At 35.9% G+C, this 16,771-nt stretch overlaps 1 protein-coding gene across 3 annotated transcripts in view; it reads left to right on the top strand.

Moving 5' to 3' along the window:
• Positions 1–16,771, top strand: part of TLK1 (tousled like kinase 1) — a 78,704-nt gene that overhangs the window by 19,211 nt on the left and 42,722 nt on the right. For all 3 annotated transcript variants that reach the window (XM_062578856.1, XM_062578855.1, XM_062578854.1), the window contains exons 2-3: positions 10,118–10,236; positions 14,202–14,273. In XM_062578856.1, the coding sequence (XP_062434840.1) occupies positions 10,118–10,236; positions 14,202–14,273 (191 nt within the window). The remainder of the gene's footprint in view (positions 1–10,117; positions 10,237–14,201; positions 14,274–16,771) is intronic.

The following is a 16,771-nucleotide window of genomic DNA, read 5'->3' as shown; positions in this document are numbered from 1 at the left end:
AAGCTAAATACTGACACTTGTTTTCTGAGTAATGAAAACTTTGAAGTGAGACACAACATGCCTTTGTTTCAGTGAATGTTGCAAAAGGAGTTCAGTAGCTTTCAGGGCCATCAGCACCATTAATTGTTAGTCAGACTCGGTCTTGAAAGCTGTCATAGACATGCACATTATCAATTTACAGGATTGGAACATAATTTTAAAGATACTCAATCAGATTTTCTTCTTTTCAAGTGTTTCTATTGCCTACGTTAGTGCTTATCTTTCATAGGTACTGTGCTGCACCTCAAACAGGTTGTGCTTAAACCTGTGCAATAGGTTTGTTGCCTGTGGCGATAAAGAAAAGTGTGATTACTTTCATGCAGTATGTCAGGAAAATGCTGTCACTTAGACATAAGAGCTTTTGGTTGCTCTAGGAGGCCAGTACATTGCTCCCAAGCCATGTTTGGTTTACAGGTGATTCAAGTTGCACTTGCAAGGGATAGGTTTAGTAGAAGGCCTCCTCAGACGTGAGGCATCACTGGCTTGTCTTGACCATAGTTGCATGGCCACTTCAGTGCCATTCACAGCAGAATAGACCCCTGGGGAGCTGTTGTCCTCTCTGTTGTAGGAATCATTCCCTGAGCTTTGTATGAGCTGATTTTCCCCCTTGTGGCATACCTGTGCATGTGTATACATCACCAGTTAGTAGCAAAAAGAAGGCATTGGTGGGCAGCTTGTGTATTCATCTCTGCCTCTGCTGTCTACGGCCATTGGATGAGCCATATAATAGTGAAGGTACCCTGAGAATAGCTGAAAGGAGGGAAGAATTAAAAATCATTAAATTGTTACCTAGAACTGTCTCCTGACTGATCTAGAATTGGGCCAATTGCTTTATTCATAATTCTTTCTTCAGGATGTTAGTGGAGGATCTCTCACAAACGTATTTCTGTTTAATTCACTTTTCCTTTCTGGCTGGTTGGCCAGACAATTGAAATCTGAAAACTGGCCACATACAGGTGAAGTCTAAAGTTCATTAGGATTTTTTATCATTAAAGATTTAATTTCTGTTGTAGAATGATTTGCAAAAAAAATAACTTCTCTATCCAGCATCCAAAGTTTTCTTTGATTTAGATTAAATTTCTGGACTCATTAAACTGTTGAGAAAGTGAAATAAACAACCTCCAAACAGCATTTAAAACCCTGATCTTTAGTCACTTGAAAAGACTTTAGAAAAAGACTTAAAAAGAAAATGGAATGTATCTTGGAGGGAGGAGCAGAAGGACTCAGTATTTTTCTACTCTTTCAGCAGCAGGAAAATTAATATTGAACTGTAGAATCCAGGTTACCAACAACCTAACCAAATGCTGTTAAGTACTGAACTCTGTAGTTCATGGTAAATCGTTCAGAAGTTGTGGGGCTTTTGTCTCCTCTTCATAAAAGCATTTTCTTTACTTTTGGATGCAAGCTTGTTAAATACACCATCATATAGCTGTATTCAACAGACAGAAATTTCATAAAAGCAATTTGCAAGTGGATTTTCAAATCACATTGTTGAAGAAAATTGCTATCTTGTGATGTTTCTAAGGAAGATTCTTTTTCTTGTGATTTCTTAATTTTATGATAGGTAGACTTTCTGAGGCCATAGGTTTTATGTAGATTGAAGGCCTGATCTGTCTGCCTGTTAATTATCCAGCTTTTCCCCTGAATTCCTTAAATGTTTAGAGACTAAAGGACAATAGAAATAATTCAAGAGAAAGTTGAGCCTTTTGGGGTAGAATGCGTCAGCTGAAGTAGTTTTATTTGGAAAGAGATCTTGAAACTGCTATGTGCATGATTGGTTCAATGGATGCTCATGTTGGAGCTGCATATTACATAGCAGTCTGGGGTAAAAATTCAGATCTTTTTCTTTTTCTTTCTTTCTTTTTCTTTTCTTTTTTTTTTTTTTTTCAAGGCAAGAATCCTTTCTATTTAGTAAGAATAAGTCTTGAAACGGTGTTCTTTTGTTTTCCTGGGCTACTAGTGGTGCTTTTAAAGAACAGGTAGACTTTTCAGCTCTTAAATGTCTAGCTTTCAGAAAGAAGTTGTGTTCTTGCATAGATACAAAAAGAAAGAATGGTATAAAACTTGTCCATTTTACTAGTTTTATCCTTAGGTTAAAGAGAATCTAGCAAAATCCCATCTATGCCCTGTCCTAGTTTCAATCTGATTTTATTGCAAGGAATATTTTTTGAGGCTGTTAGTGTAACTGAGAGTGGAATTTACCTGCAGTGTTCAAACCACTGCTTTATTGTTGTCTCACTTTGTTAGATGCTTGGTTTCTTTCTGTTATATTTGAATTCATTATAGTGGGTAGGCAGGAATTGGTCATTGGTTGGTGATTATTATTTTTCTTTTCTGTCTAGTTATTCTGGTCGATTGTCAGATTTGAGGGATTTATGTCTAATTTGAGCTTTTATTTATTTGTTTTCCTCTTTTGAGTTCAATTCTCTTACTGGTGTCCTCTGAATTCAGGAATTCCTTCCAACTGTTTTCCTTCTCCCCTCAGCCTTCCCTGTGTGGTAGTCACCTTTCATTTGCTTGTGCACCTCTGCCCATTCTTTTGGACACTTCCCCAGTTTTAAAATACCAGGGTAGCTTTGAAATCATCTGGCTAGGTGAAGAACTAGGCAATAAAGGAAAAGCTGTGAAATTTGTTTTGAAGTTTACTGTAAATGCATAAAGGAAACAGACAAAAACATTGCTTCATTTAAATTTCAGTTGCATTTCCAAGCAGTGCTTCTAAGAATACTGTGAAAACAATATGTAAATATTTTTCAGGCAAAATTGTGGCTTTATGCTGTTGGATCTAAATGGAATGCAGTATGATCCAAGTTAATCTAATAAATTAAGTACCAGTCAGTAGTGTATTAAATGTTATAGAGGTAACATTATGCAATTTTCATGTCTTTAAAGAAAATTATTTCCTCACTGTTGCAGTCTTAAATGACCTTTATAATAAAGCATCTGCTGTCTACTGTTCTCCTGCAAGAGAAAGTTTCCTGCAAGTCCTGCAGATTTCATCAACATAAGAGGGTTTTTTTTTGTTTACTCAGATTTGACACACAAAATAACACAGCTCATGCAGCAATTTGCAAAACAGTTGATGATTCTTATTGACTGTTATCCCCTTTAAGAAGGCAGAAACTGGCAGCTTTCTATACCAAAAGTTTTCCTCCTTAAGTTTTCAACTGTTGCTGAAGCCAGTAGTGAGGCCGTCTTCTGCGTATACTGACATTTTGTCGTCGTGGTGGCGGGATGAGGAGACGGGCAGGAGGTGCTGATGATGGCTCTGTCCTAGAGGTACTACTGGAGACGCGTGAGCAAACGCTACATTTCTTGCTCAGGCACAGCGTAGCTCTGGCTGGAGTATTTTGTATCTCTGGGGAACTTGCTTCTAATTCTGAATTTGGCAAGGCGGGGGAGCTGTCTGAAAGTTAGGCTGAATGGTTCTGGAGGAGTTGAAGGTTTGTTTACTTTTGCTTTTCTTCAGGGATGATCTTCTAATTCAGGCTGTTACTCTTGGATCGCTTTTTCCGCATGGGTTCCAGAGGCGAATGACGTAAAACAACTTGAGATGTGAGGCAAGTAGAAGTTCTCTTACTGAAGTCATGCCTTACGTAGTACTTCAGTTGCTCTTTCAAAAGCAGCCTCTCTCTCTCCCTCTTCTTGAGAGAACCAGTTTGTGGAATAAAAATTATCCTTAGAATATTAAGAAAAGCATTGTATGTAGTTCGCCTGAGCATCCTAACAGTGGTGGGAAGTGTTTTTGTTAGTAAGCAAAGTACCTAAATAGAATAGCTGACCTGAGTAAGAAGTATTAGTTTTATGGAGATTGTGGTTTTGGGAGTTGTTCCCCCTCTCCCCCCTTCCCCCCCCCCCCCCCCCGAAGTTTACTTTAATGTGACTAGCTCAGGGACCAAGAAGTGTTTTCACTGTGCATTTTAAACACTCTTGATTAATGAAATATAATCTGTATTTTCTTAGGTATATATCTCATTAGGAATTTCTTATCACTTAAGATCTTTTCAAAGAGCTGGTTTCACTGGGACATCAAGATACATTTTTTTTACTGCATCGGTGTGTTTGGTTTCAACTACTGTGAAGGCTTTTAACTCAAGTGTAGTACTATTTTGTACTTTTTTGTGTCACCTGCTGTTTGGAGGTGGTAATAGCTATCCTGCGTAGAAGACGTTTTCTTTTTCCCCCTTTTGTTTGGAAAACCCGTGATTATAAGCATTTTAAAATTCCCAGGCTAAGCAGTCATGGGTAACCAGTAGCCATTTGTTCTTGCTCGGTTAGGTATTTGGAAGAGCTCAAACCCTGGGGCTTTGGTAAAGGCTTTGGTTACCTCACTTTTGGTAGGAGGTGGATATAGGTTGGGGCTGGGGTGATTCTCATCTTTTTTGTTTGTTTGTTTGTTTTAAATCTAGAGATTGTATCTCGCTGTCTGCCCACTTGACTGCTAATCAAAAGGTCAAGTAGGATCTTTTTGACACCTGAGGCCCCAGTACTGAATAATTGTGGCCTTGAGACTGGTGCACTTCAGAGCCTCCCGCTAAGGGCGGGCTGCATTTGTGCAGTTATCTTGGAATTGAATTTTTCCTTCTTGAATTACTGCTGCTTACCTAATAACATCCAACTAACATCCACTTGTTTTCTCAGCACACGAGGAATTTTCAAGGCTATTTCCAAATCTGCTTTCTGTCGTTCCCCAAAACATGCCATAGAGGAAAGGTTATTCAAGGCCTGGTTTAGGAGCACAGGTCAACTTTGTGGTGTTTTGATTCAGTTCTCAATCCTACTGCCCAAGCGGTCTATTTTAATTGGAACAGGTTTCACTTCCCCCCCCTCTAATTTATAAATTAAGAAAAATAGATGTTCACTCTATATCGTTTGATGTTTTGCTATAATGTGTTTTGTCTGGCTTCTTCATTTGCCTGGACTTATATTTTAAAGCTCTGCATGTTCTTTCAGTGACTACTAGTTCTGGGTTGCTTCATTCTCCATTGGTTTAATAAAGTACTAAGGATACATAAAGTATAAAGGTTAATATCTGTTAAAGCTTATATTAATAGAAAGTGTGCTTGACAAACATGTCTTGTTACTTGGTAGCATTTACTAAACCACTGTACCAGATAGATAGTTTTCTCTGAGGTAGAAACATTGGCTTCACTACCTTATATTTCTGGAGCATCAGAAAGTCCTTTCTGGTTGGTTCTGCAGTAAGGAACGTCGAGAGTTTCGGAAGGATAGGAGAGGAGGAGGAGAGGGTTTTTTGTTTTGTTAGTTTTTTGGATGAGACAAAAGTGAAGCTCACTCTTAAAAGGAAATACATGAAGATACAGAGATGAGATGTATCTTCATGTTGGTGAGATTTCCAAGCAAAGTAGTTTTGTGGGATATTAAGGTATTTTAGGAGACTGCTTAAGATCTTAAAATCTGCATTTTTATTAATTTTCTGTGATGTGCTTTGCTTTTGATATTTTAAAACTTTCAGTTTTTTGACTGGTACTTATATATTCTGGAATGACAAGAGCTGTCATATTCAATTGTTATGAATTTAAATTTTTAGAGCAGCAACATAGGTAAGTATTTTTAGGATATTACAAATTGAAATAAATAGTTACTTAAAGGCTTTAGGGATTATATTGCAATGCTGTTAATTAGTGGTTTCTATACCTAGGATGGTTACCATAGGCTAGTGTTCATTAATTTCAGAGATTGTTTGATACCTGTAAAGGAGTTTTGATTAAAAATTTAAAAAAGCGGCTGCTTTCCAGGCTGGTTTTCCTACCATTCCAGATGTATACTTTTTTCCTAATCTGAAACTAAGTTAGATTTATTGACCTTATTGATTTATTGACCTACTGTCAGTGGTGGGAGTATGTGGTGGTAATATAATAAATGCTAACATCAGCGCTCCAATAAAACGTGTTGCACGTAATTCTTATCCCATGTATACCATGTGCATTACCATATCTGAGTGCCTGCTAAGAGCACATTAGAAAATTTGATTTGCATTTGAGCTGTGGTTGAACCGTTGTCTTCTCTTCCTCTTCCGTGGGTAAGCCTCTGCGTTGAGGTATTTTGTTCTGGCATTAAAAGTTAAAGGCATATAGGTCTGCTAAAGAAACCAGACCAAACCAGGATGCCTTTCACTGAGCTGAAAGGTGGTTTGTGCGGGCCCTGAAGGCAGCGACGGCGAGGCTCGATCTGACTGTGAGGGTTGCTCTGAGAAGAGTCTTACTTTCGCATGATGAACTTCACCTTCGTTGTAGGAAGCTGACAGTATGTGAAGCAGTTATCTTTCTTCATCTTTAAGCTGTAATTGATTGCCAGAAAATAAGAGTCCATTCAGGGTAATAACGGACATAAAGATAAAAGTGGAGTCCTGGGACTTGATTCCATACGTAGTGGGGAGAAAAAAAGAAAGAAGTCGGATTTGTCGAACCTTTGAGTTTGGTTCTGCAGCAGTCCTCTGTAGTTTAGCATCGTTCAAGACAGAAATCACAGCATGTGCGTATCTCAAAACTAAGTTTTTAGGAGATGAAGACATATATTTGCAGCTTTCTGCTAGACTTTTTCTCCTAAAATGTCAATTTTACTGAGTTCTGAGCAAATACTTGGTCAAATACTTGAATCTTTTGCAAGTATTCCTGTATTTGGAGGTTGGGCCTGGGGTGGAGGGGCAGATGCACTTTACTTTCCAGTCACCAGTTCTGAAAAATTCAAACTAATGTGGAGAATTCTCTGACTTCTTATATCCTTATTTTTCTTGGGTAGAAATATGGTCTGATTATATTGGATGCCATGGAAAAGGTTATAAATTGTTTCTCTGAATTTATAACTTTGATTTTCCACATAACCCATAGCTAAACGAATATTCAGGAGAATTTTGGAATTCTTTTGAGTAGTTCTTGCTGACAAGTGTGCTTTTCAGGACATCAAAAGTAGATATTTTGTACTGTTTCTTAGAGGAAAGCCTATATAAGATACTAAAATAAATAATAGAGAAGATGCTGATTTTTGTGGGCTAGTTGTTATATGTAGTAGTTACACTGTGCCTCACTGTGAACATCACCATGTTCTTTCTTTGTCATCTTTAGTCACAGGTAAAAAGTAGATTGTGTTGGTTACATTAAAAAAAAAAAAGACAAGAAACATCTTTGAAAAATCTGAAATTATTACAAGAGCTACAGAAAAGTAGATTCTCTGGGGAAAAAAAGTTGGAAGTGAATATTCTGTTTTTAAATAGAGTATTAAAGAGGAATATAGTTTTATTAAACTATCTAGGACTGGCTCATGTTTAAAGCGGATCTGAATCCGGTTTTTCTGTCTTGTCCTTCAGATCCCAAGGACGGAAGAGTATGCATGTTTAATTGTGTGTTGCTTTCTGGGTTTGGATATTTAACAAAAAAAAGTTAGCAAAATAATGAGTGAATACGGTGCCTTTATTAACTATCATAAAGGCTCTAAAATCTGAGCAGGAAAAAGGAAAGACTGCACTTCACCTGGTATGGCCACCCACCTGAGTTACCTTTTTGACTGTTAAGGTAACCCAGGTGTACTCATCTATTTAGTACGTTATTTAAATACATACTACATAAAATAGTGTGAGACCTGTAGTAGTAGTTTTACCCTGCACTACATCTAGTGAGCTTTAGTTATCCACAGAGCTTCCCTCATTAAATAAAATAAACAATATAGGGTATCATAGTATCTGTTTTTGTAATATGTACAGTGGTTGGTAATTGTGAGAATTGCCTTAATATTGTAGTATAGGTAAGCTCTAAACTTCTATGGGCTGTGACTGTCGAGGTTTGTGAATCAAAATACTGCTAGTCTTACTTCATTAAGTGGGTTACTTGGCAAAACTAAAATTGGTCCCTTCTTCAGTCCCTTAAAGCATTTTTACTGTGATGAATAAAACCAGCAATCATTTAAACCTGCCTGAAAAATCTAGTATATTCTGTTTCTTAACTTTACTTTTTTAGGTTAATACTTTTCTAGTAATGTATAGATTACATACGTGCCAGAAAGGTGTATTTACATCTGCTTTTAAAAAAGTCATCGTATAATGTGTAAATTTAAAGGATTTTTTTATGTATTTGGAAAGTCTACAATTTGTTTTTGAAACTCTTGGAAACAGTGCACAAGAAAAGAATATTTAGGAGGAAGGTATTTAAAGAGGATTCCTGGGTGTTACCAGATCTACACTGTGTGTGCACATAGTAAAACAGTTTTTACCCTGGAGAGTTTACAATCTAAAATCTGTAGAGGCTGGAGGAAGGTTTAATAGCCAGGCTCTAGAAGCAACATTGTGACTGCTAATAAGCCAGCTGCAGTTTCGGACTGGGCAGTTCCGCTGCGTCGCTGGAAAAGGAGCTGCAGCTCCGTGTGTGGCTGTGCTTGGTTACACTCCCCTGCCTCAAAAAACAAAAATTCTCAACCAGCCGCTTGCGGGCTGATTTCCCAAATGCTGCTGTGTTTTAGAAGGCTCTGCTGACAACACGTTTCCCGAATGTCTCCTTCCTGACCGTTTTTCCCTTGGTGCAGCTTCTTGCTTTCATCAGAGGAGTTCCTGGTGCAGGAATCTGCAGGAAAGGAGCACCGGCGCCCTGTTCACTACCCATCTTCCCTCCGGAAAAAGGGGGAGAACACTGAGGAAGAGGCTAAGGCAGCTTGAATTAGCAAAATACTTGAGCCAGTGCTTTCCTCGCCAGGAAAGTCAGCTGTGACTTCATGCTGTGATGTGTCCTGAGTGGGCTTTGAATGGCCAAAATGTGCAGTACAGAAATGTCCCTTTAGTTTTTGAATGCTAAAGGTTCGTGTGTGATATTTGAGTAATGTAAAAAAGTCTCTTTGTGCCGTATTAACAGGGAAGAAAGTTTTGCTGATGCCTTGATTGTCAGGATGCTTACCTGATAGGCAAAAGTTATTAGGAGCACTTAAACTTTGCAAATTCTAGCTTCCATGAAAAGGGAGTTCAAAAACTTTTTAAAATAATACTGCATAAATATAGATAATTATTACGTTAGTTATTTCTGAAATACTGTATTGACCTCGTGGATTGAAAAACGCAAATGAGACGTATCTTAGTTTAAAAAATGCAGCCATATCATTTCCTATGGTATTTGAGGGATGTGTTACTAAAAATGCTGCATAAAGTCTTTTGCATTAAGTAATATTTTTAAAATAAAATAACTGAAACATTTCCACTTTGAAGATAAACTGAATGTTCAAGTAGTCAAAAAGATGAAAAATGAAGAACAAGGTTTGTGTAAACGTAGAAGACTATCTGTTTAGGTCATCTTTCAGATGGATTAAACAGCCATAAGTGATATAAATACAAATTAGAAAGCTGCACATCATGTTGTAGCCTGCTTATGTAAGCTGAGTTTAACTGAGCTCATCAGAAACTCCTTCTCTTCCTCTGTTTTCCTCTAAGCTACGTGACTTTCTCTCCTGGTGCCGAGGACTGCTTCTTCCCTGGTAGCTGGGGTCTATAGGAGGCCCCATCTCTAGCCGGTGTCTCCGTTGCTCTTTGCTCCTCTCGTATGGGTGAGCCCAGGTCCTGCTCCGCTGCCCTGCAAGCCAGCTTGGCATCCCCTTTGCATGTGTTGGGGACCATGGTGTATGCTCTCATTTCCCCTTTTGCTGCAGTTTTTATTTGTTTGTCTGAGTACAATACTTTGATAGGCTAAACAGTGTAACTAATATTGAGAGCAAGGGGATTGCTGCAATAGGAGATACTATGTTGAAAAGTATTTTGCTCCTGTCAGTCTGTTTTTTTGATCTATAAACAATTATCTGGTTGGCATATCACATGCTACTGGTTCCAGGTCTGTTGAACCCCTTTAACAGGTGGTTTTCACCAGTTAAAAAGGCTCTTCTGGTACTCAGAGCTTTTCCAAAAATTTCTGTAATTTCACTGAATTTACTCATTACTGACTAACAAAGGGTAAAATGTAGTCAAGTTGAGTGTAAATCCTTTCTTTGCTTGGGCCAGTGGTTTGTTTAAAATGTTTATAAAACATTCCACTGCAAGCAGGCTTTTTAAGGAATATAATTAATTAATTAATTTATTTATTTATTTTAGGAGCAATGGATGAGCTTCATAGCCTGGACCCAAGAAGACAAGAATTGTTAGAGGCAAGATTTACAGGAGTAGTAAGTGGCAGCACTGGGAGTACTGGAAGTTGCAGTGTTGGAGCTAAAGTAAGTTGTAAGAGTGGTCATCCACATCTCTTATCTTTGAAATATTGTCTTATCCTGTCTCACCTGTATGTTGCCCATACTACTTACTTACAAAGTACTGAGCTAGAAGAGGCTGTCAGCAAAATCTTTGTTAGTCCATTATTTTGCTGAGATAGATCGATGGCATATGCACACTGAATTGTCCTTTAAAGAAGGAAAAAACCACTGAGCTTACACATGTTCTCTTGTGGTTTTGTTTTAGTGTGCATTTTATCAGAGATGGAAAAATTTCCCAGTATTTAGTCATCTCTTCTGCAAATAGCCAACTTCTTACTTCTCCAGTTGAAATAGACATAGGGAGTTTGGTGTGATCTCTGCTTTTATGATTAAGCTTATTTGAAGACTAATACATCTAGATTGAGAAAACACAATTTTTTCAATTCTTCCTGACGTTTATACAAATTTTACCTACTCTCATAGATTCTCTGCAGTGTGTCCATTAGTGTCAAACACTTTAGGAAAAAAACGTATGAACATTGAATAGCGTGGCTTGATTACCTTCCATATGTCATATATTACCTTTCAGTTAATATATCTGGAAAATAAATACGTGCTTATTACAAATCCTGTTCAAATTATTTCCTTCAACTTCTAAGACTGTTCTGTGATAGTGTTGTCTAGCTAGAGGTATTTCATTTTTTGTATATGCATTTCAATTTGCTTCTCCAAATGCAGTACTTCATATTATGTGTTTTTAATTCGCTTTATAAATTTTTGGAACACTTTCCCTGATGACCAAAGTCACTTTGAAATCTGCTTCTAAATTGTTTGCAGCACCCTCATATTTTTAAGGATTTAATGCAAGCTTTGTTAGTAATCTCCACTTTTTATTCAACATCTTTATTAACAGTCTAGATAACAGAACAAAATATTGCATCAAAACAGATCTTGGTGAAATTTCTGTAAATTTGGGATGTGTTATTGATCAATTTTTTATTAGTGGACTGTAGTAGAGTGAAATTCGTGCATAGAGATATCACATCATGCCTTATTCGTTTGTTTTTGCATGTGACGTGAAGGTCACTAGCAAAAAGCTTTTAAAAGGTGACATGCTGTTTCAGTTGCTACCGTCTTACCCAACAAGTGAGCTAACTGGTCAAGGGGAGGAATTAGATTGGTTTGACACCAATGATGGCTTATGCATTGTTCTTTTTAATTTAATTGTCTTCAACATATGACTTCAAAGAACGTATACTTTGCCATTATCTTGTGATTAAAATTAGATTGAGACAAACCTTCTGGCTCATCATTTTTCCTTCAGTTCACTAGTGCTACTTACTCTGTTAATTTATTTGCTCTTGATAATTGCTCAGGTAATTGTTCATGATTCAAATGACTATATGTCCTATTTCTTTAACAACTAGATTTGTTCCTTCTTCTGATTTCATTTAACTACTTCTGTATTTATAAACCCTTCTATTAATTTTTGAAGCAGCTATATTGGTCTCTGACTGTATTGCTAGTTTTTATTCCTCAGGATTATTCACTGCTGTGCGTTTACTATATTTTCTTTAAAACTAGTTACAAGTTTCTTGGGGTTCTTCAAACTTTAATTCCCTCTGAGTCACTGCTTACCAGTTCCATGAATCTGTTCAAGTCATTTGTTTTCTGTTGTTCAGCTGATTTCACTTTTATCCAAATTAGATTCCACTTTCAGGTTCTCTGTTTGTTCATCCTAATTAACTAGAAAAAAATGAATTTTAAAAAGGCTAAATTCTTTTTTAACGTCACTGTGTTAAACACAAAGTACTTTTCCCTGACGCTTTCCAAGATCTATTTAAACAGATAATTCTGTCCCATCCAATTGGTTTCCAAATGGATAGTTTGGTAAAGCTTTCTAATACTGCCAAATGCTTTGATAATTGCTTGCAAAAGATATTGCTACCATTGTCTTCTGATAGGTATGGACCATCATGTAAGACCCTATTTTGTTCTTTTCCTTATTTTTAAGCACAAGTACTCCACAAATGAGCTTCAGTATACAGTGCACTAGCTCTTCTTTTTTCTGCTTGCCTTTTTGGGGGGATGGGAATGGATGGAGAATACCAATATCTAGTCCTGTGATTTCTCCTACCATCAGTATAATGGCAATTATGTCAGTTTTATTTTTTATTTTATTTTCTTGCACTCCTGATATCTTACTGTTTGCAGATAAATGAAGTGTGGTGGCTAATCTCGGCTGTGTTTAGAATATAATTTTTATTATTATTATTATATTCTCTATTTCTGGTAGAAGGCATTGCAGCAGAATTACATGACTTTTATAAAAGCGATAAAACCTTTTTTGGTTTGATGTGCAGAGTAACTGGAAAAGGGGGATATATAAATAGGATCTCCACTGGTCTGGTTTTGCTTTGAAGACAAAAATGAGATGTATGTACCAAAAATCCACACATGCCAGATTCTCATTTTCTTAACCTAGCAAAACAATGCAGAAGTTGTAGCCATATGTATTGGTTATTTTCTGAAATGTTCTAGGACTTTATTCTTCTAATAACTAAATTTATTTGGTCTCTTAATTATGGGGATTATTATTTGTGAAAGGCTACCCCTATCTACTTTTTACTGAAGAGTTTTGAACAACTGAAAAAAAATTCCCAACATTTTAATGGGCTTTTTTCAGTAAGTAATGTTGGAAATGTCTGTATAGGTTACTGAAATTGTTGTAGCTGACTCCCCGATCAGATACTGAAAGATAAATAGATCAAATTATTGTATGTTATCATATGAAAGACCTGTTTTTGTAACTGATTACTGGGGGGGGGGAAGCTAGAAATTGTGTGTGTTTAGTTAAATTTCTATAGCAATGTTAATTTAGAGATATTGTGTTTATTAGAAGATATCACAGGTTCATATTGCCCTACAAACTTGTGTAGTGTAGGAATTTAATACTTTGAAATAAGTTGGGTTTTTACCTTGGAAATAGTTGTTGTTTTATTTCACAATATTTTTCAGCCTTCCTATATGGAAGAAAAGAATAATCCAGCAATATAAGATTTTTTTTTCTTTTATTAAAAAGAACCTGAACTGGTTCAAGCAGTTTATCTGAATGTACCACAGACTTTCAGTAAAAAGTCCACATTGCCATTCTGTCAAAAAGATCTCTGAAAAAAAATTGGCCTTAGAAGTTTTCTAAATAAATACTGTAAAGACTATTTCACACGTTCTTCTCATTTTTTTTCTAACCCGACTACACTTTTTGTATTGGGTAACATGGTTTCCATTCTAAGAATGAAGAATAATATTGTCAATAACTCATGATTTTTCTGTGGTTGAATGGATAAAAAAATCTCTGCAATAGCCTAGTGTTTATTTTGGGGAAATTTAAGAACCCATTTCTTTTTGAAAACTACTAGCAAGTTTCATTTTTAAACTCTTTCAGCAATGTTGGCTGTGTAAGCGCATTCTGAGGAATTGTTCTCTAAGGGTTATTTCACTGGATGTTTTGCTACTCCCAAATAAGACTGAAATGTTTTGGGATGTTCTAGGCTTTTACTGTTGCTTTTACAATTGTTCATCAAGAAGACTTGATATTTTCTGAAGTGCTTTGTGTTCCTTATTTCTTAATCAGTTATACAGCTTCTTGAGCTCTATATGTGCATTTTTTTTATTCTCTAGGAAGTCTCCTTTGTCCTATAAGCTGTTTCTGAGGTATATTTTTCTGGTAGGATATTCAAATTATTCTTTTTCAAGTCTTGAAATATTTGTGCAATTTAAAGGCAATTAAAACAAAATTTATGGTGCCATGTCCATGTATATATCTATTAAACTCGGTATCCCTTTGCAAATCAGCAGGTCTCTATAGTTGGTCAGTTTTTCATAAAACATGAAACTTGATTACTGTTACTTGCTCTGTGACTGGTAACAATGAATTAGCTGTTTTATTAATCTATATGTAATATTTAGTATATTATTTGTCTTGGTAGGCCTCAACGAATAATGAAAGTTCAAATCACAGTTTCGGAAGCTTGGGATCTTTAAGTGATAAAGAATCAGAGGTATGTATGTTGGGTAAACTCATTATTACCTCCTACAAACACATCATAATTTTATAGTCTGCTTTGATGTTTTATTTCATATAGAAACTTTTAAAATAGAATATGAAGTTTCCTTTCTATACAGCAAGATCGAAAAAATGCCTGTATTACTAAGTTACCGTCTCTTGAAGGTGGAGACATGGCTTCATGAGTGTTTCTTTGGATTTTGGTCATGAATTGAGTTTTTATTTACTAGTGTGTTCTAGATCTTTATTGTATATATAGTTGCACTGTGATGATAAATTTAACTTTGAAGCTAAAAATAGTTTGCTAACTTTTTTTATTCTAAGTAATAAAGCACAGATAAACTTTGACTAGTATTTAGCTGCATCTGTAAAAATACTCTAGAAGCTAATTTCATTTGCTATAGTTTCTTTAAAAATACAGATTTACTCCTAGGTCAGACAATACGGATTTACTCCTAGGTCAGACAATAGCTATCATCCACATTTCTAAAAGCTGCAGTTCTTACTGTTTGTTTTCTTGCCTAATAACCACTTCATAATCTGAAAAAAGAGTTCATACCCTTACTAGGTGTCAGTGTAAGTGCAGACTTCCTTGGACTAGAAGAATTCTGTATTAGCTGCCAAAATTGACATAGTTGCATTAATGCAAATTTTAATTAAGAGCTTACCTATTTGAAGAAGAGTAAAACTTTAACAGTTTTGCCTGTGTACGTCACAAATTGCATCAATATGGCTATAATCATGGGAGCATGTTTTCATATTTTTGAGTATGTTTTGTGCTGGAATGATAGTTTGCTGGAATCTGTATTTAACATTATTTTCACATGTTAAAGTCTTATTTTTGAACTTAATTGTGTGTTCATTATGAAACACTATCTGATGTTTATTTTTATACTGTGTTGACCAGCAAATGAAATTATTTGCTTCCCAGGTCTGTTATTGTAAAAGCAAAACTGTGTTTCATTGTATGTTTTCATGTTTCAAAAAAACTCTTCCTCCCCACCCTCGTCTTTCCTGATTGAATTTTCCTTTCGATTCTATGTAGGCTCTCTTGATCTTGAGTGTCTTGTCTTGATTGTGACTGCCACTAGTTTTCTTCATGGCTTTCTATAACACTGGAACCATTTTCCTGCTCATTGTACAATGGAAATCGATTTAATTGAAAGTCCTTAATTGTCTAAAGATGTTTTCCATGATTTTTGCAAAAGAGAAGAGAAAAGAAGTATTTTCAGGGAATGAGGTTACATAAAGTTAGCGTATCGCTCTGAACAATCAGATCCCTTTATTTATAGGGGTCTGGTGAGAAAAAAGAACTTGTTCTACTGATTCGGGTAATCTTAAATCAAGAGAAAAACCTTTTTAAAAATAAAATTTTAGATAAACTAGGATAAGTCTGAAGCCTCTGTCCCTTGAGATGACATTTGTTCAGCCTGCAAATAGAGATTTTCTTTCCTTTCATAGTAGTGCATTCGACTGGAGAGGTGACTGTCTTTTCTGACATGTGCTGTGGCTGAGGAGTCTTTGGGATGCTGTCTGTCATTGAATAGTGCTGACTTGATTTAACATTCAACTGCAATACAAAATTGAAACTTAATTAAAAGTTCTGTTGATTTACTCACAAGTTAAAATAATTCAGTCTACCTTCCTGTAGCTATAAAGAATAAAAAGTAGTAACAACGTGAAGAGAACAAATAAATGAGTGATATACAGGAAGTATTTTGGCTCATTGGAAAGCGGTTCTAAATAGCTTTTCTTGGTGTAAGTGGACTTTGAAGGTAATTTTATGTGAAATGCAAGAGCATGATCTATATGGTTACTCTTACATTTTTCAAATAGAAGTCACATTTACATTTTCAATAATTTAATTATTGCATAAGAATTGCCTAAATGATAATTTATAAGTAGTAATGCTAAATTAATTTCTGGAATTTCTGTATATGTCTAACAAACTTATTAAATAGTAGTGCTCAAGGAACTGCTAATATTAAAGAAATGAGTGGATGCTCCTCAAAATACTTTGGACAATGTTGCAGTAGTACAGTTCTCTGTGCTGCGGTAGCCTGCAGGTTACACTGTATTATTGTAATTCTTTAACAGAAAAATGTGTCTGCAAATATTCAGAACACTGAATATTCCTGTTAAAAGTTTTTGATGTAGAAAAATTTCATTTTACAATTGGGCAAATGAAATGTAGAGGCAAAATGGTTTTCCCAAGGCACGTAAAACTGAAGGTTCAACCCACGTCTACAGTGGGGTTGAACAATGTTGTTCAACAGCACAGTGCTTTAATCTCAAGCTATATTTTGGGTACGGTCTTTTTTGTTTTATATTCTAATATTTGGATTCTAAATAGAAATACATTTTTTTAGATGTCCCTTGACAGAGCCATTCGTTGCTCCAAATTCCTCCTTTGTTTTCTGAAAGATGAAACTTGGTGACATTGAATAAGGAAATACACTCTCTTGACTCATTTTCAAAAGTTCAGTTGTGTTT

Source organism: Rhea pennata, chromosome 6 (assembly GCF_028389875.1).
Source record: "Rhea pennata isolate bPtePen1 chromosome 6, bPtePen1.pri, whole genome shotgun sequence".
Classification (NCBI taxonomy): Eukaryota; Metazoa; Chordata; class Aves; order Rheiformes; family Rheidae; genus Rhea; species Rhea pennata.
This window is presented reverse-complemented; position numbering and strand designations above follow the sequence as displayed.